This window comes from Ursus maritimus, unplaced genomic scaffold, assembly GCF_017311325.1.
Source record: "Ursus maritimus isolate PB19 unplaced genomic scaffold, ASM1731132v1 scaffold_13, whole genome shotgun sequence".
Classification (NCBI taxonomy): Eukaryota; Metazoa; Chordata; class Mammalia; order Carnivora; family Ursidae; genus Ursus; species Ursus maritimus.
Genome location: NW_024423675.1, coordinates 19747149 through 19767832, shown reverse-complemented (window position 1 = coordinate 19767832; position 20684 = coordinate 19747149). Strand labels below are relative to the sequence as shown.

The following is a 20684-nucleotide window of genomic DNA, read 5'->3' as shown; positions in this document are numbered from 1 at the left end:
ACCAATATAAAATTTATCCCATAGGGCAAACTTGAAAATATTTACTTACTTGATCTGAAATGAGTCCATCATGTTCCTTGGGACTTTGAACCCAATCCCAGGGAGTTTCTAAAAGCGGAATAATTCTTATGTCTATTAAAATGAAAAATGTCACCCAGGCTATGAGGGATAGTTTTACAACAGGGTGGAGTTCCTCCTCACTTGACTGAGAGGCCCTAAATGTACACACAGAGGAAATATTTATGCTGTTGCCACCAGAGGCCTGAGATATCGTGCCTGATTTTCAATATGCAGGAGGGCTCTGTTGATGACCAATGTCCACCCGCAGCACTCACATGAGGAGGACCTTATTAGGGCCAAAGCTTTGATAGGTCGAAATCTCTTGACACTCAGCGAAGGCAGAGTCTAAATCGGGCTTCCCTACTTAAAAGCTCCTCCTGGGGAACACAACGCCATGCACACCAAAGTGCCTATCAGCCACCACGAACAAGACCATAGATCTGCTTTTATTAAATTATCTGGTTGTCTGCGGAGCTCACAAGTTGGCTGGAGAGAAAGTTTGCTAGATCATTCAGCTTAGCTCATGACAGAGGCTCTCAGCTTTGTGCCTCTCCCAGCCTGTGAAGTCATTTCAAGGAAGACCTTGACAGAAATGCAGCCCTTTCACGTCTGGAGTTAAAGAAAGGGGAAGGGAGAACAAAAGACTTCTTGGAGTGAGACAGAGTGTCACTGATGCTTTATTTACATGCGTCACCATCTCTTTTACAAACTAGATTACGGTTTTAAAAGGAATACACAAGGCAATATCTACAAACACCAAGGAAAGTTAAGTACTGCATCTCTATTTCATTTGGAAAAGGGGAAGATTCCCAAATCAAACTGGTTTTGACTCTTGAGAGGAAGGTGGTAGAGTTAATTCATGGCAACATATGGTTGGACAAAATCCTCAGTAAGAATGCAATATGATAGTGTTCGCTTGGAAGGAAAGGATGAGGTGCTTCAAACCAAGGTATCAACTGCTGGACTCTTAGGTGTTTGAATATGGCCATGCACCATATTTAATTCTAGTTTGGGGTATGAGCAAGAAATTGGAACAGGTAAGACAATTTTACAGATACTGTATACAGATTTTTTCCCCATTCATGCAACTTTTTTTTCTTAAAAAAAGTTAAACATGTGAAGCCAAAACGCACAATGTATTTTTTTAATATTAACTTTTTCTGGTCCTCCTTCACATCAGTTTACATTTCCTGTGTACATAATGTGCTAGGACAAGTATACGAGAGAAGACTGATTGCCAGGCAATGAGATAATTTTAGAGAAATAAGTGATCAGACACAGTTTTTTAAAGCAGCCACACACATAATTCTGGAGTGTGGCAGAGGCCTCAGAACCAATCATTCATCAAAGAAAAATACACACAAATAAAACTAAACAAGAGGAAAATATTTCATTCATTCAAACTGCATAAAATGTTATCCACTGAAGATTTAGATCAAATAGAATAACTCTTTTCAGTTACTTGGGCGTCTGCGTTAAGATCTCGTGTGCAGACATGATTTCACAAGGCCTTCGCTATCCCCTCATTGTGCCTGCTGCCCCCAGTCTTCAGGAGAGGCTGGCTTTTTCATACCTCTTTGCTAGTGATTGCATTTCTACAAAAAACTCTGCTAAATTAAAAAATACAACAGTATGCCTAATCATACAATGTTCCCCAAATACACCAAGAAAAAGGAAATCAGAGTTAAGAGCGATCAGGGTTTTGCGTCTGCTTTCAGAGAGAAAGGGCAACATTCGCATTTCCCCTTAGCAGCCCATGGCATCAGCACGTGACACCGGACTGGCTGGCTGACGGCTTTACTCTTGCCGGTCTCCCCAAGAGAGTCCAACAGTCCTTCTTCCGTAAGCGGGGTCCACTGGGTGTAGGCGAAGTCTGTCCCCACTGTCTTTAACAAGACTGGGAGCCACCTGAAAGGGCACCCTGAGACTGGGCAGAGCTGTCCTGAGCTGTGAGTTGTGAGGTCCTCCCCTCAGGGTGAAGTGCCACACACAGAACACCCGAACTCAACATCAAACACACACACACACAGCCCACCTCGTATCACACGTGTGTGCACAATCCTCCCATTAACGGGAAAGACAAACTTCTGAAATTTTAAAAAAATATGTGTTTCGGCAATCAGCCTATTGCAGAGGATGCAGTAAAGGAGATCCAGCTCAGCTTCATTCGCAGTTAACAGGCGCGCTGACCCTGGCAGGCAGTTCTCACACCAGGACAGGGAAGGCTTATATAAAGCTCTTTGCTAACTTTGGTACAAGGTATCTGGTTCTGGAGCCCGAAGAGAGAACAACAGAACCCCAGAGTGCATGTCATGTTTTCAACATTAGTTCCTCTTCTAATTCCCCATCAAGAAGTGGAAAGCTCCCTAGAACAGCTTATTTAGAGGCTGAGGATAACCTGGGAGAGTTCTCATCAGGATACGAACAGGACAGCTGCCAGGCCCCTGGAGGCGAAGTATTCCACCCGGATGCTCTAGGCCAGAAAACTTACTGTGAGCGACCCAGGACACTCAGAACTCCACGTGGCAGCCAACAGTTTGCCCTTCCCGAAAGCAGCGTCTCCGTGTAAGAGACGGAGGCCGGAGGCTGCAGCTCCGCCCTGTCTGACCACCTTAGAACCTGCTGAGTCCAAGGGAGCCTGGCCTCCGGGTGGGCGGCCAGCTGGCAGTGGCCGAGGCTGAGCGCGCTGCTGTGATCCTGGATGGGTCTAACTATTCCACCTCCCTCCCGAAACGGGTGCTGGCACTCAACTTTGTCCCGATCTCAGCTCTCCACAATGCTCTATGTGTAGATGCTGCCATTATTACAGAACGAAAAAACCCAACAAATTCAAAGCACCCCTTCCCCTCCATTTTCCTGAGGTGCTCTGTGGCTGCCCTGCTCTCAGACCTCCTCTGTCCCTCCCTCAGCTGTTTTAGATTAAATTATAATCTGGTTCTTGGACATTTTGTAAGACATTCTCCCTGAAATCAACAAACACCGAGAAAAAAGGAGAATAAATGAGATGCCACATGTCTGAAAGGAATTCAACATTTTAAAGTTGAAACATATTTGAGAGTTGCTTTTCTTACGTCCAAAGTAGCTCCCGGGGTCTATAAAACTGCAAAGGCAAATTAGCTATTTTGTTAGTTTGCTGTTTGTTTGAGTTCAGGAGAGAAATTCTCAGGGCCCTCATGCCATAAGCACTCTGGATTCTCCTGTATCTGACCCCCCTCCACCTTTCTGTCCCCCCAGCTGCTGCAGCTGTGTCCAAAGGGCATCCCCACGCAGACAGCATCACCTAGGAACCCAGAGGCAGCCCTCCTTCAACGATACTGGACAGTTCTTGTGTACAGCGGACTACCAAAGAATCAAGGAAGTGGCTAGCATTATTATAAAGGAATATAGTAAGCAAAAGTCTGTCTCACTGACAAGCAGACCACGTGAATAGAATACATAGTTTTAAAAATTATACATACTTTTAAAATGAAGATTATAAACGTGTAGCAGTTTAGAAAAGGCAATATGCTACAGGCCGACTATAACCACAATTGCACGACAATTTACAGATTCAGTAAAAGGCAGGGTGAAATCAACAGGGCCATCACTCAAACACGACAACCCGAGAGAGGCGGGAGAGACGTGTGACAATACCAAATGGAACTTTCATTATGCTAGGAGCTGTTATCACCACCAATATCACCCCCAGAGGAATTATGAAGCGAAGGTGCACAAGGGGGCCCCTGGCGGCCGGTGGTAGGTGCAGGGGTTGGGTGGCACGTCTGTGTTGGTGGGAGGGTCAGTGCCCACTGCACGGTGCAAGCGTCAGCGAGAACTCATGCAGGGAAGTCTGTGCTGAAATACTAGCCTGTATTCCTAACGTCCATGCAGAATGCTCCATTTTTGTACTGTACATGATAAAATTTATTTATACATTTATATACCTAATGCTTTTTATGCAAAGAAAAGAGTCTTCATATATCACTTTGGAGAAGTATGCATATGCTGTGCTAATCAGAGCTTCATCACACCAGTTTTTCATATGTACCCAAGGTGTTCCCAACTATTCTGTCTGCAAAAGAGGGTAACTAATATAATCACACTTTCCAGGTTAAACAGAAAGCACCTATACAGCACCATAACTTTTTGAAAACAAAACAAAATGAAATCCATAGAAGCAGAAAGGTGGAGGAAAAAAAAGTCAAAACTGCCCTATCTTGTACTTCCATTGTGTCACCTGTACAATTACAATCTAAGCTTTTATATATATATAATATATATATATTAGCTTGTGTGTATATATATATAAAAATCAGTTTGTAAGCTATTGCCTCTCACTCATACATGTCTAGTAGATCCGATTACACACAGCAAGGCTGAAAATAATCAAGGGTACTTTAGGAAAATAGTGATTCTGGTTTGTACTTTTCATACATTTCTCACTGTAGGCTTAATGCTCACCTGTAAGTTCATTTCTTCTGCAAAGCAAAACAGGACTACTTTTTTTTTTCTTTTCTCCTTAAAACTAAATCCTTCAGTGGCATTTGGCAATGAGTGGGCAGCTGAGCTGACTTCTTTCTTGAAAAGATTCTAATTTCTAACAGGTGTATCATCACCGTTCACTGCATTAGCTGAGGATAATGCCAAGAGACCAGAGGCTGGACTGATCTGGCAACTGCAGACCAGGTGCTGGGGGTCTTGCCCCACCCCCAGCCCCCTGACTCAGAACGAAAACACACTGGGTCGCATGCAGCACTCCATTCACTGGGCCTATACAGGGGTCAGTCCTGGACTGGTGCGCACGGCAAACAGTTGTGCCATTGTTCAGTTTTTAGAAAAGGATAGCTTTCTACCAAACAAAAGAAGAAAGAAAACCCCCCCTCTGGTTTTATGTGATTTGTTAGTTTATGGAGTTCCAAGGGCTCAAATGCTTGTGACGCCCAAAGCTAGAATAGTAACTGGTACCAACATTTTCCCTCTGTTTTTAAATTTGCCAGGGGAAGGATGATTAACATTTTAACATAAAAATACTGCAAGTTAATGCATGTGAAAAACTCAGAAAGTCAAAGGAAAACAAACACAAAAACGACACTTAAAACATCCCATAAACCATCGTGATATGAATACACCACAGAATCGCCAACAGGAGCTCACGGTGTGCTCTGAATGAGGGTGGGTGGTGCTGACAGGGTGCTGTCCTTCGCTGGCAGGTGGCTCACCACCCTGTACAAGGAAGATTTTGCATACTTTATATAGAGAGTTCTGTTCCAAGGGTAAGTGCTTCACCCGGGGTGAGGGGCCATTAACAGTCTGCTGGGTTAGGAAAATGGTGCGGGATTCACAAAGGTGTTAAGCTGTAAACGGTATCACTGTCCACTTGCTGAGAGCAGATTTGGCAAAGGGTTTCTCTGTAGGTCTTGTGTCAGTTTGAGGGTCTGCAGGAGGAAAGAAGAAAACCAGAGATGATTCAGAACGTTCAAACAGCAATCGTACGCACCTCCGGGTCACACTTCACCAGCCTCCTGTCTCCTCACCTCACCTCCGAACGCAGGGTACTCACAGTAAAGCTGTTTGGCTACACTAGCTTCAAAGCTCTGAACACCTAAGGACAAAGCATGGAGACTACTTACCTTACTTCTGTGCTTGATGACAAGATGCTCTCAAGTTGAAAAAGCCTAGAGAAAATGAGGTCATTCATCTTGGGAGGTTAACAAAGAAAGGCAAGTTAGGGGTGTTTTAGTAGGCCCTTTTTTCCCAACCTAAGATTGACTGACTGGAGAGAGAGAGAGAGAGAGAGAGAGAGAGAGAGAACATGCACGCACGTCCACGTGTGATGGGGAGACGGGCAGAGGGAGAGAGCGAAGGAAAGAAGCAGACTCCGTGCTGAGCGCAGAGCCCAATGTAGGGCTCAAACTCATGACTCTGAGAGCACGACCCTGAACCCAAACCAAGAGTCGGGTGCCCCGTTAGTCGGCCCTTTTAAGTTAGGTAAGTCCAGGGTGCGAATGGGATTTTGCTCTAGACTTCTGGATTGAGGGATGTCCTGGGACATGGAACTTCCATGCTAAAACCAGAAAAGTTGGTCACCCTAAGCAGACCAGCTATGCTTTTCTGGTTCTCTCCCACTGGCTATATGGACTAACCGACCTTGTTATCAGGGGAGTTGAATTGGCCACCTTCCACAAAGGCTTACTCAGTCTGCACTGCTGGACAGAGATCATCTTGACTTCCCTCGCTTATTAAAAGATTAAGTAATCTCTAAGTGGGCTGTGTAGGAATTTTTTTTTTATATTAAAAGTCTGCAGAGAAAAAAAATTATATAACACACACATATGGCCAAAAAAACCTCCCACAAAACATCCCTTTTAACAGTTAACAATTTATTATTATTTTGCCTTCAATGTTCTTCAATGGTGAGACACAAAAGAGGTCCTCTCAGACCATCTGAATTTACATGTCTTAGCAGACTTCATGCGACCTCTGAGCCCAGGAAAGTTAAAGCACTAAAAAAAAAAAGGTATACTCACAGAGATGTAGCTAAAGGAATTGACACAACACACCTCAAGACATAAGACCTTTTGTTATGAAGACAGTTATCAGCTGTCATGGTAAGAAAAAAATGGCTCTAGGCTGAGAAATGGATTAGAAAAGCAGGAGGGGGGACGCCTGGGTGGCGCAGTCATTAAGCATCTGCCTTCAGCTCAGGGCGTGATCCTGGTGTTATGGGATCGAGCCCCACATCAGGCTCCTCCGCTATGAACCTGCTTCTTCCTCTCCCACTCCCCCTGCTTGTGTTCCCTCTCTCGCTGGCTGTCTCTATCTCTGTCAAATAAATAAATAAAATCTTTAAAAAAAAAAAAAAAGAAAAAGAAAAGCAGGAGGGAAGCAAGCTGAACTCACCATCTTCTCATCAGAGAAGGTAAGCAAGTCATGAAATGTAGACCGTAAGCTCACAGACACATTACACACATCTGCTTTCCACTCTTTAGACCAGATATTATCATAGGTTCATTTGGAATTTTCACAAATGTACTTATGACGTGAATCTCTTCTGTGGCTGGGCAGGCTGGTAATCTCAATTTTCACTACCAATATTTAGAAAGATAGAGGGCTTAGTATTGGTAATGTTACACACTCATGGTCACAATTACCCTTGTCACAGCTCCAAACAGACGCACTCAGGGGGTTTTATCAGAGACAGCAACAGGAAAGAAGGAAAAAAGGCCCTTTTTTCACCATCCATCCCCAGTATTTAATTTCCCTGGCTGATAGAGTTTTTGCTTTGTAAAGGAACTAGACAGTATTATCCTGGACTTGTTGATTTCAGAGCAAGAAAAAGCTAAAACAGAGGCACCTGGCTGGCTCAGTCAGTGGGGCATGTGACCCTTGATCTCGGGGTTGTGAGTTCGAGCCCCATGCTGGGTGCAGAGATTACTTAAAAAAAAAAAAAAAAAAAGGGCAGCTAAAAAAGACACCAGATCTAAGTATCCGTGAAGAATTTAGTCTCCTAGAGCCAGCCAGTGCTATTCTAGCCACTCTACCTGGGACCCCCGAGGAGTGAACGGATAGGATTACAGACACGGTTCTTTGGAAGGGTATTAGGTTTTTTCCTTCACAATAACACTTAATAAACCACAATCTAACATCACTATGCAATTAGTCATCAGGGACGATGGTCCCCAGGTGCCAAGGGAGAAGCTGTAAAGCATTACCTAATTCAGACCCCATCCTGGTTCCCTCTGGTATTAATTATTCAGCCATGAAAACCAGTGCATACTGGGAAAGTGACACACTTCATTCCCCAAGTACAGAGGCAGGGCATGCAGCCTGCTCTAATGCTGGAGCTGGGTCAGCATAGGAGGAAAGAAGGCAGAGGGCACCTATAACCCCCAACATGGCATCACGTTGAAACCAGGAGCAGGAAGCCAACAGTGGGCCATCTAGAGCAACAGCCAACAACAATCCCCAGGCCAAACACACATTCCCTCATCAAAACATCCAGAATCTTCAGGGAACATCATCATTAAAAAGGAGACACACTGATCAGGACTCATTTCTGCAGAATGGACTTGGGCCCCTGTGACACTAAGTCCTGGCACTCCCTGGGGGTCTCCCAGGCCATGCCTCTCCGCCTGCAAGGGAAACCTCATGTGCTTAGAGGGGAGCCAGGAAAAGAGAGGCCCAGGTCCAGAGGCAACTCGCACACGGACAACTGTAATAAGGAAATCCCACTCCACAAGACAGAAAAGTGACCTGTCTTCTCTGCAACAGAAAGCAAGCAGATCGTAAAATATTGTGAAAATATAAAGAAACCAGATAAATGTTGAAGGGAAATACAAGCATTCTTCTATAAGAAACACCAGAATCACCATTCGCTAGGAAGACCTCATTATTAAAAACAGTCCCAAAGAACACAGCTCCTTATCTGCCTTGGATTTGCAGCCGTTCTTTGGTGACTCACTGTTTGCACATGTTTATCTGACTCCATCAATGACTGGAAGAATAGAGGGAGCACTTTAAATGATAACACCAGCTCCCGAGCCGGGAATTTAATGATACTTAGGATGGGTACAGGTGTGGTGGGTTTCGATGAAGCTCCCCCATTCTTAACATAGTTTAAAGTAAGATGTTTAAGTGAACGGAGGTTTGAGTATGCTGATATTGATTCTAAGTTTAAAAACACATCAAATTAAGCGAAACTTTTGGAAGGAAAAGGAAACATACAGCTGAAGTATAGCTATCACTTTGCAGTTACTAGGCAATAGGCCAACTAACAGTAAATATGAAAATGTCCTTAAAAAAAGAAAAAAGAAAATGCTGTCCTGTCCCATCAGTGACTTTCCTTAATGGGGAGAAGATCCCCTCTCTTCCCCTTCCATGCCCATAAATAAGTTTGAAATCAGACTTTTGATGCAAGGAAAATGAAATGGGGAAGCCAAATGATGAGACCCATTCTAAAAATATCTATGGATGCTGTCATCTGGTCTCTGGTGAGAGTAAGTCCCTCTATAATCTTGGCATCTGTAGGGAAGACAAGTTTTTGCCTAATTATCACCACTAAATCACATGATGTTCTAAGAAAGGGCAACGCCTCCAAAAAACTCTACACAAATCATAACAACCCCAATCAACTTTAATCTGGGAATAAAACATAAAAGTTCCTACTGCTGTCCTCCCACAACTTAACTTCACTGTGACAAATGTGGAGTTCTTAGCAGTGTTTTTATCTTTTTGGCACAGAAGAAAGGAACAGGACCCTAATACCAAATATGACACAGAAGGAAAATAAGCCAGTAGCATGAAACTCTCACATCCACAAATCCATGAAGGTTATCCACTGCTTTCCTAGCTAAAATGAAAGATGTTTGGAGGAAGTCTGCCTGAAACACAAAATTAAAGTGAAACACCACTTTNCCTACTCTTTCAACATAATTTAGGCCAAACTTGCAATCCCCAGGACAAGCTGGGGACTAAATATGGAACATTTAGGACAGAAAAAGAAATGAATCAATGTTCACGCGATCTGACAGGGAAACCTCATGTGGAGTTCAGAGAACAGGTGTGGGCTTCAGACTATGAATGTTTCCACCCCTGAGGAGAGAGCAAAGAAATGCCTGCCTGCCACCATTGCTGCTCTGCCCCCAGAGAATCTCCAGGACACCCAATCCATCACGAGCCACAGCCATCTGCCACCATCCACCTAGGCCTTCAGAGCTGCTGTCACCCCAGGAAAGATGGCATTTCCGTGGGCCTTGGGTTAGGTGACCATCTCTAATTCTGGAGCACCAAAATGGTAGTTCCCTTGGGGTCCATCTTCACAGCCAAAGCATGGGGCAGCTCAAGAAAACGAGTAACGGGTGCAACACTTCGGCTTAATTTGGTAATTTTTCACCACCTCCCAGGTTGGAATGGGAGACAAAGGCGACTTATGGAAGCACCTGAAAGCCAGGCTGGTGGTCACTGTGACCGCAGGAGCCTGACAGATTAAACTCCAGCCCTCTGCCTGCAATGCTGGCCAAACAGTGCCATCCCCCAGGACTGCCAAAGAAGGGGACTGAGGTGGTGCAGCTCTAGAAAAACACATTTTGACATACGCTGTCAACTTGCCACTTTGGACACAGAATAGTTTATGAGAGAAACAGAATAGGGACGGAGCTTCTGGCCAGGCTGGAGGCCAAATCTGTATTCAGTTTGAGGAGCCTCAGCAAAGGAAAGTCAAGTTTCTAGGAAATGGAGTCCATAGGCTCTGATGCCTTTAAAAAAAAAATATTTGAGAGAGAGAGTGTGTGTGTGTGTGCGTGCGTGAGCTGGGGGGGCAGAAGGAGAGGGAGAAAATCTCAGGCACACTCCCTGCTGAGTGCGGAGCCTGACGCAGGGCTCGATCTCACAACCCTGAGATCATGACCCTGAGCTGAGATCAAGAGTCCGACGCTCAAACGACTGAGCCACCCAGGTGCCCCTCAACTAATACAATTTTTAAAAGTTAATTTAAAAATTTAAAACAGTATTTAATATTTACCTTCTCCGATCTTTTCTGTATATCCTAGCACACATCCTTTATTACAAGGATCGAAATTAACAGTCTTGCTACTCTAACTCTCAAATTGCTATGACTGCTTTAGTGATTGACCACTTACAAACAAGAGGGAACTGTAGTACAGGGAGAAATGCGCAGAGCCATAAACCGTGACCTGAATATCGCATGTTTACATCTGCCTGTGTGACTCTTCACTGCGTTTACTGGCTGGGGGAGGGGATGACTGGGAGTGTGCAGCCACCTCCTCAGGCTGGGGATGCACTACATCCCTGGGACTTGGGACTGCACGTGTAGGTGTCCATCTAAGGGCTCTACAACCAGCTCCAGAAGAGAGGGGTCGCCAAAGTCGTCTTTGCCTGCGTTAGAAATACAGGGTTTTGAAGACCATCTAATTTTTCCAAAAGTGATTCTGAAATTGAAACCACAGAATCTGCTGTTTTAGTTCCACAAATAGACCAAACCACTCATCCGCCTGTAAGGTATGACCAGGACATGCAGGTGACACAGGTGGTGGCCAAGAAGCAACAATTATACCAGTGCGACAGAAGAAGGAAACCAAGAAGGGAACTGAAAGGAGGGTCTGAGGGGTGGCTCCAAGACTGACAAAGGACTGCCCTGAGGTCAGCGGTCTGGCCAGGAGTGTAGACCCCAGGAGTGAGGAAACCCACACTTTTTATGGCTATGGGAGGCCCTCATGACCTTGTTCAGCCTGGTTAAGTGCCTGAACTCCCTTCCATGGGACCCCCCTACCCCAGCCAGCAGGTGACCTGAACTGAATGGGGCTGGACAGAGAGTGCTTTGGCTTGAGGCATTCAGGCAGCAGGCAAAAGGGACACCTTCTATCATATCTGTAGGTATGTTGGGCTGTATTGCTTTCTGATCATTTCTGAATACACAAATGGCCAATGGAAGTTCCAATTAATTACAGTGGCCATGTATACTTGGACACCCGCTGGAAATTAATTTAAAATTTCAACCTCTGAATCTCTGGCCTTCTCTTCTTGGCCATTGCGTTTCCTTAAGGAGTCAAACACTCGACACAGGCATGAATAAGGAGGAAAGAAAGGAAAGAAAGGAAAGGAAAGGAAAGGAAAGGAAAGGAAAGGAAAGGAAAGGAAAGGAAAGGAAAGGAAAGGAAAAGAAGAAAGAAAATCTTATGATCCAGACTCTTTCATCAGAGACAAAGAGACAGAGGAAGGGGGGGGAGGGGAGGAGGGAGAGTGAAGACATCCTGAGAGCAAACCTTCAATCAAACCAAGACTGGCAATCAACGTTTTATCCTCCAGAAACACTGGAATTACCTTTCTGAGGCTTCCATGACTAAGTAATTCTCATCGTTTAATAAATATCATAGATTTTAGCCAAAAAGAGGTCATTAAAAAAAAAAAAAAAGAAAATCTAGAATTACAGAGTACAGGGAAGAGAAGCAAAGCACAAGACCCGCGCCCAAGCACGCAGCAGTTCCTCAGGCAGTGGTGTTTCCGTTCCAAGCCTGGTCCTGCTTCTTTGGGAGGAAAGCTCCTGGAGAAGAACAGCCCATTTTCTCTGGCTTTTCACTGAACTTACAGTTGGAAGAGATCTTAAGGGCACAGTGACCACATTTTCTGAATCCCAAACTGTGTCACATTAGCCAATGAGGGGGTAAACCACTGGCCCTGGGGGTGGGGGTGTCCAGGGCCAGACCACCGCCAGCGTCAAGCTATTTATTGTGTGGCAACTTTCGGCTCTCAAGAGAGTCCTAGGAGGGCTGGAACAGCTCTTTATTTCTCTGCTTTATTTCTGCGGCTTGTGATGGGCTGGCAGTGGGAAGGGAAGATCAGATTTCCAGGCTCCCTACCAGCAGGAAGAGGCTACACTAAAAGGGAGCAGAGAAGGGGCAGGGGGAGGCTGTTCCCTCCGTAGAGTGCTATCAGTCTTTTGGACACTGACAGGCACCCCACGGAAGGCCAAAGCCAGACAGCTAGGACTTCTCAGGCAATCCTTTAAAGATGCTAAGGGAACACGCTGGGTACCACATACAAACCTCCCTATTTCATCTATGTCAGAAGTTCCCTAACAGTTTCTCTCATGGGTACCTCCAAACTGGTAGGCAGGACTTCTAGGGGGTATCCAAAGTTTCACACAACGGGCAATTGCTATACCTTTTTAATAAAAAAAAAAAAAAAAAAAAAAAAAAAAAAAAAAGACTCATTCTAGTTTATTGAGGAAAGTACTTGCTCTTTCTGCCAACATTGTTAAGACTGGCTTGGCTACCTCCCTTATTCTGTATTAACCTCTGGAGCTTCTGTCAGTAACAATAAACATTAAATAACTTTTTAAAAGTTGCCAAAGGACATTAGCCCAAGTAAGAGCTCTGTGGGGATAGGTCTCCGTTTTAACCCCATTTCACAGGTAAGTAAACTGAGACTGAGGGAGATGAGTGACTTGACTCTGACACACAGCCATGAAAATGGCAGCCTTCTTCTACGCATCTCACAGCTCCTCTGCCGTACCACACAAATGATACTTAACTTGGAGTGGGTTGTAGGGGATGCTTAAGTCCCCGGTTCCCATCAGAGTGGAACCCCTGGGACAGTGAGCTGAAGTGGGTAGCTGGCTCATGTCTTTAGGGGTTTCCTTAGAACATGGGTCCTAGAGTTTCTTGAAGAAAAAGGATCTGACTCAAGATATCAAATAAATTTAGGAAACACTGCAATCCTATCCTAGAAGGTTCATAACGAATATTAACTTTTAAGGCTCTGAGAAGACCGGCTGGCAACAACCCTATTTCACTTTAACATGGTATTCCTCAAACTTATTTGACCACAGCATGCATTTTCTACTTAATAACCATGAATACCTTAAGGATCTAGTATTCTGTGGAACAGTTTGAGAAACACTGACTTACAGGACCTCTAACTATCAGAAGTGTCACACTTCTGATTTTTCAAAACAATTTTAAAAAAATTTTCAAACAAAATTTTAATTCATTTTTGTTTTTGGAACTTTAAACTTGAAAACAATTTGGAAAATGGGAGAAAGCAATGTTCTTACATCAAATGAACACATCAACAAAACCAGGGTGAAGTGGATAATGTCTCTTACAGGGTGGGGAATCTCCATCTTGGAATGAAAATCCAGTGTTAGAACCTGCATCTCCAAGTCGGGAAGAGAAAGTAGTCAGCAAACATCCTTCTATCTGCCCCAGGAACAAGGCAGAACCCTGGCCAATCTCTCGAGTGACAGCACAGAGGTAAATCCTGACAAGCCCCTTTCTCCCATCTCTATCAAGAAAGGGAAGCCTATGAGAAGCACAGGTGGCACTCCGGGAAAGACTGTACTTAAAGAAAATGTTATTTATGAGATGTTGAATATACAGCATTATGAACCCTGGAAACAGAAGCATTTAATGGGAGCTTAAAATTTACAAGAATTTCCACGAGTAATTCAGGTGATTTTCACCCCATTTATTCATGCTCCACATAAGCTCTGTGGCCAAAGAGACCTTCCAGAAAGCCATTTATAAATGCAACTGCTTGAAGTAGAGTCACTCAGGCTCTGTCCCTGTGGTCCGGAAGAGCAGCCTCAGCGCTGGATATCACCGCTTTCCAGGGAAAAGAATGTATGTAAGGAGTGTACCAGCCTCTGCATAGAAAACCCCTTTTCACAGCTGTGTCAATTTTCCTTTACTGTTGTCAACACTAAAAAGATCCAGACAGCCATTCTCTCAAACGAATGACGGTTCAGACTTCAGGCTTTTTTTAAGGTAAGAATGAAAATCCCTGCAGTTGCAGAATTCTTGAGACGGGCATATTGTTAACGATAGACTAGACTACAGCTCCAAGTGCAAGGAACAGACTATATTCTCCATGCAATATGTACAGATTCATATTTATCATACGTTACACTGCCTAACAGAAATATCTACATCAAGAAAAAAAAAAAAACACGACACAAAAAGCCTACATTGCCTGTATTTGGTTAGAATTAGTCCTATTCCCCAACATGATTACATAACAGAATCACAGCATTCAGATATCAGTTCAGCAAGTATCAAAAATTTGCTCCTTTTGGAAAGCAGCCTAAATATAAATTCGAAATGGCCTCCAACACTAGACCCTGCCGTTTCCACACTCGTATACCACTGTTTCTTTATAGTTCTGTATCATCACGTATCTCTTACTGGGGCCACTTCACAGACAGAATGTTGGGTTTCGGGTTTAAAATTACATATACTATGCACTTTTGAAACTCTATGATTCTATCCTCATCGACAGATGAGAAACCTGCTATTGGGAGAGATACACTGGTGATGTGGCAGAAGAAGGGGGAGAACGACCCCTCTGCTCTCCAGCTGGGACTTTTCTGGTTGATGTTTTCTAACCTTTATCGCAAAGTAGTATAAAACTAACTACAGGGCTGCTCCCCAATGGGGTCTCCAAATGTCAAAAGATGAAAATGAATGAAAGAGCTTGTGAACTTAGGCATCTTTTGGCCTCAAAACTACAGTGAGACTGAGGCTGCCTGCCCTCTGCGGAGACACAAATCAGACATAGGAGGGTTCACTGGACGCTCGGCGTTGCAACCACCACACCAGCTTACAGACATCTCTGCTGCCAGTGCGCAAGTTCGTACACCAAGCTTCATGAGAGGAGACAGTGCCCTTCACACCCCAGGAGCTGGCACTCATAAAAAGGTGTGGTTATTTTTTTTCTTTTCCAGATAGACCCCACAGGTCAAAGGATTTTACACATGGTCTAAAGATGAATGACGTGTGTGAAACACCCAGCCCTCCAGAGAAGCACCTCTCCGTGGCTCTCCAGCAAGGCTGTCTGTCAACTGGACAGAGCTGCTCCATAAACTCCACAACTAGAGGGCTCTGATTTAGGGTCACAAGACCTTCTGTTAAGCCAGGAAAGGAGTCTGGAGAATACCATGACTACTAGTTTCTTTTGTTTTTGTTAAAAAAAAAAAAAAAAAAAAAGCCAAACCCAAAAAGTCATTATAGAACAACTCTTAGGAAGCTGGGGTGCTTAATTTGGGAGAAGGGAGGTCTGAGGTTAAGACCTCAGGCCTGTTTTGTGAATTTCGGAGAGTCTGTAACAACGTGACAGCCACAAGATTATAAGTAAAGAATATACTTCAGGACATTTGTGCTCCTGGCTGTTTAGAGGAGCAATTCATTCCAAAGCAATATGGAAATCCTAAACTCAGAAACCAGACTCCCTCAAACCCCCCACTGTCTTTAGGATGTTTCTTCTCTTGTTCTGATCACACTGAGTTTACCTTCAGGAAATTTTGGTGACTTTTCATTCTTAAATGAAGAAATATCTTCTCAAAACAATCTCCCCAAAATGTTCTGAGAAAAAGGTGACTAAATGACCCTATGGTCCCATTAGGGCATAATAATAAAACACATTATCCCAAAAGTAGTTCTTTATCATCCAAATAATAATTCATTAAATATATTTTTAAAGTGTATTTAATATCTCCCTTAAAATTTTTTATACAATCTTTCAAAATCATACATACACAAGAAAAGTCTGCTCTTCACCTCACTTGAAAAAGGAGACAAGAATTGATAGTACGTTTTCTTCTGAACTACCTCTTCTCAATGAATTAGAAAGTGGCCTCCTTACAACTACGCCAAAATGAAAACTTACTTGTGTCCTTAGAAGCCACAATCACATTCCACTTCTTAAAGGAAGACAAACTATTTATTCTCCTAAAAGCCAAATATCCACATTTCGCCAGTCTGAGTTCTGGTATGGGACTGAACTGGCTGGCACGCAGGCCTGTCGCCCTATTTAGCTTCCATTACAATCTTTTTACCGCCTCAAGGGCTATTAAATGACTGAAAACAGATGTCTGAGTTCCATTAGGGGCCTGCTTATGCCTGGGAAAGCTGAGAAGCCTTAGCATCACAACACACGTGACACTCCCCCTTCTACAACTACCCTGTGAGCGGCAGTGAGCTCACCATAGGAGACCCTTGTAATTCCTTCCCAGGGGCAGAGGGTTAAACAAGGCTCAGGTTTTAATGGCTTTGAATCCCATTTCCCCTTTACACTATTTAAAGAAGGGTGTAAGTGGCTTGCTGAGATGTTTTTTAAAAGAGGAGCTGGGACACAGAACAGAGCCCTTGAACATGGGTAGGATCTGAGGGTACAAACTGTCAGAATACCCCGGTGCTCATCTTATTTCTTAAGGGGCGTTTCAGGGCAAGCCTGTGTATTATCTGCTACACTGGCTCCAGTTCAGAGCACTTCCTATTTTTTTCTACCTAGAGAAAGTTAGGGAAAACTATCAGAGTTCAAGCCATTCAAAAATATGGATTCTGGGTCCAGCTGTGTGACCTTTGGCAATCTACTTAACCTCTCTGGGCTCCCTGCTTACTCATCTGTCAGTCAGTATGTTTACCTAATTACAGTATATGTATTTCAGCCCACTGCAGTTTTACAAAAGCACTTTCACATACTTCAGTGCATTTGATTCTTGTAATAACCCCGTGAAGTAACAAGGGGGCGATTATTCCCATTTTATAAAACTGGAAATTGAGGCTCAGAGGCTAAGTGACACACTCCTGATAGTAGCCAGAAAGTAGGAGAAGTAGAACTGAACCGTTGATTTCATTTCCAATAAAATGTTTTCCTTATCACATCATGTTGTGTGATCTTCCTGGTTCCAACAGTATTAAAATGCCACAATTCAGAAAATCTCTGCTCCCATTCACAACCCATGTCACTGTTTGGAACCTGACCTCACTTATACTTCAGGGAACAAGAAGCACATGAGCAAGTGCTCTCTCTCTCTCACGTAAAAACTGTTCTCAATTTAATTCTTTGCTCTTTTAAATGTGTAAATGCTGAACACTAATGAAGACGATTAGTTCTATGGTGAAGAATCTAACAGATCTTGCTTTTGGTGGAAATACTCACGCATGAAGGAGCCCAGAATATATATTCTACAGTTAAATTAGAAGTACCTGCAACTGTTACTTTACTGGAAAAAGATGAAGAAACCATAACATCGAAGATCGACAATGGCAGTGTTGGACTTGAGAGGCTAAGGATGTCCTCTGGCTGGGTCCTTAACCTTGAAGTTTGTGTGACCTAAGGTCCCCCCTCCCTCCCCTTCCATTCTTTCCTCATCCATCAAGTAGGGAGACCTGTGTCATGGGTAAGCAAGGGTGACTGGATACAAAGAAGAATGAAATCTCTGAATGTGTGTATGTTCTTTTTACTGGCAGTAAAACCCCTGAGCTGTCAGTAAATTGTGGGGAGGGGCACCTGAGGGCCCTGTTCGACTTGGAGATGAAATGGTTGGGAGCCACGTTACTGTGTACCACTGCTCCATGGTTCTCAATTTCTCAATGTGGAGTAAAGGTCAAAGTAAATAATAGCCTCCCCCATCACCCCCACTTTGTTATTAAATGCCATAGCATTGGGCACTGACCTGCTTTGCCCACTTCCCCTTTCCTCAGTGATCCTTCAGCCTGGCACCCAGCTCTGAGATGAGGCCTGCTTAGCACCAGTGAAGTTCCCCACGTTCAAACCAACAACATTCTGTGTGGAGATGAGGGAATCAAAATTAAAATCCAACCCATCAGCATCCATGAGTTCGCTACGGATAATGGACTCCATGTCACATTCCAAGCTCCCATTGAACATGTCCAGGTCCAAGTCGCTGGGGAACTTCTCATGGCCCATGACGGGAAGGTTTGCACTAGTTGAGTACAAGGAGGAGCCTGAGAGAGAGTCCGAGAGGGTTTGCATAGACTGGCTGACAGGAGACTGTTGCTGGTGTTTAACTGACCCAAGGCTGCTGGAGTCGCTCAAGCCCATGTTGCTGACAGAATTCGACAAGGCACGGCTGCCACCGAGAGCGCCCTGGGTTTGGTGCTGGTGGTGGAGCAAGTTCTGATTGACCAAACTCCCCTGGTTAGGCTGGGCAGCAAAGGACATCATTGGGTCATTTCGAAGCATCACGTTCCGGCGGGAGTTCTGGGCGGACACAGCGGTGCTGGCCTGAGACATCAAGGGGTCTGACTGGGTCATCATGACATCACTGTGGCTGAGTGAGTCTGAAGTGAGCAGGTCCTGGAGTGTTTGGTTGCCATAGTGGGACATGGAAGAGAAGGTAGCTGGCTTATTCTCTTGGATGGTCTGCATGGGAGACTGGCGCAGGGAATTCAGAGACGAGGGTCCAAACACCGTGCTGTTAAAGGAGCCAGTTGGAGAACCCAGGCCGGAGCCCTTGGTGGTATATGGGAAGCTAGAGCTCCGCTGCATGAGCCCTCCAGTGGGCGATGGCTGGGACGATGGGAGCGTGATGTTATCCAGCAGGTCATCCATGAGGTTGTCAGACAGCCCATCATTCAGATTCATGGTGCCTGCCATGTCGGTCAGCCGTGGTAGCTCCACGGTGCATGGCTTACTTACAGAGGGTGAGAGGCTAGCTGAGCTGCTGTAGAGCATGGGGGAGAGTGGCGCATCGTCATCCTGGACGTCATCCAACTCTGTGCTTGCCAAGATGGGTGACAGGCGGCCGCTGACGGTGCTGGCATTGGAATTGGTGCGCGAGCGGAAGTCTGTCCATGCATCCAGCTCATCGCTGCTGCGTGATGTGGGGCTGCCAGGCCACTTGGAGAGCTGGGAGGGACTATCATCTGCTGACTCGGGGGCTGTCTGCAGGGCTGCCTTCTTTTTGGCTGCACGGCCACGGCTCTTGGTATACTTGTTGCTGTTGTCCATGGAGACAGCCCGCCGCCGGGGTGCCTTCCCGCTCTTTCCCCCATCAGGGTTGATGATCCACCAAGAGCTCTTGCCAGTCCCCTCATTCTGGACCCGCATGAACCGGCTGTGCAGTGACAGGTTGTGCCGGATAGAGTTCTGCAGAGAGAAAGGAAAATGCAGAATATGAGACAAAATGGTCCAAAACTTAGGCACCCAGAAGAGATAGTTAATCAGACTGATTTTGGGGCAGGGGGACTCCTTAAATTTTGGAGGTTAGAAAAAAAAAAAAGACAAACGTTTGTATGATATACCCCCACCCAGGCTGGACTTCAATGACAACATTGTAAATGGCCAAGTTTGGTATTTAGGAGGTGGGAGATGGTTTCATATCCAGGAGATGCTGGAAATGTATAAGCTCAATGATGTTGTTTTTCCTAAATTCCTAAATTTTGTTGTCCATTCTATAATTCTATTTCCTATACTGAAGTTCACACTTACAATTTATTACCACAGCACTCCCTCCCTGCACTTTGCAACAAACCTCCCTGGCTCTCTAAGGGTTTTTAATCACTTGGAGGGCCATTTTATTCTTATGGTTCCCTCCTCCACTAGTGTAAAGGCAGCATCTACCTTTTCTGAACCACGTCTATAAACTCAGAACTGGTGTGAATTGTTACCGATCCTTTCTATGACTCCACCTCTTCCTGCCATAATTTCACACCTCTTCAACAAGCCTAAGAAAAAAAATGGTAGAGTAGGATTTGCTGAGTTGACAGAAATAGGCAAGGCTCCCATTCAGAACAATTCCAAATAATTTATAGAGATACTTCCCCTCAAGGCAATGGTCTGAGCATAGTAACTTCCTTCCAAAGAGTACAGTATGGAAAGGAGGTGAAAAAGTAACTTTACAGTAGAAACACAAACACTGTCTCAGGTGATCAAGGTCAACATCAGTAGGGCTAAGTCATGTTGGTAATATGCATTCTTGATGTGATGAAAACGGCACCCTCTTTTGTAGTCTTCCTTCTAAAACCCACCACCCCAGTCTAATTATGAGAAAAACATCAGACAGATTCCAATTAAGGGACATTTAAAAAAATGCCTGCCTGTTCAGTACTCCTCGAAACTGTCAGGTCCATGAGGAACCTAAGGAAGAATGATGATTAAATGTAATGTGTATCCTGCATGGGATGCTGGAACAGAAAAAGGACATTAGGTAAAAATGAAGGGAATCTGAATAAAATTGGACAGTTAATACCAATGTATCAATATTGGTTCACCAGTTGTGACCAATGTACCAAACTAACCTTAGATTAAGATAAGATGTTAACAACAGGGGAAACGATGTTGGGTAATATGAGAACTCTGCACTAGTTTTGCAACTTTTCTGTAAA

General features: G+C 44.4%; 1 protein-coding gene across 1 annotated transcript in view; it reads right to left on the bottom strand.

The window, feature by feature from the left end:
* Positions 1-721: 721 nt before the first annotated feature.
* Positions 722-20684, bottom strand: part of FOXO3 (forkhead box O3) — a 123545-nt gene continuing 103582 nt past the window's right edge. Inside the window, exons 3-4 of the mRNA XM_040627604.1 lie at positions 18011-19446; positions 722-5474 (exon numbers count right to left, since the gene is read on the bottom strand). Of these exons, the coding sequence (XP_040483538.1) occupies positions 18046-19446 (1401 nt within the window). The 3' untranslated portion in view covers positions 722-5474; positions 18011-18045. The remainder of the gene's footprint in view (positions 5475-18010; positions 19447-20684) is intronic.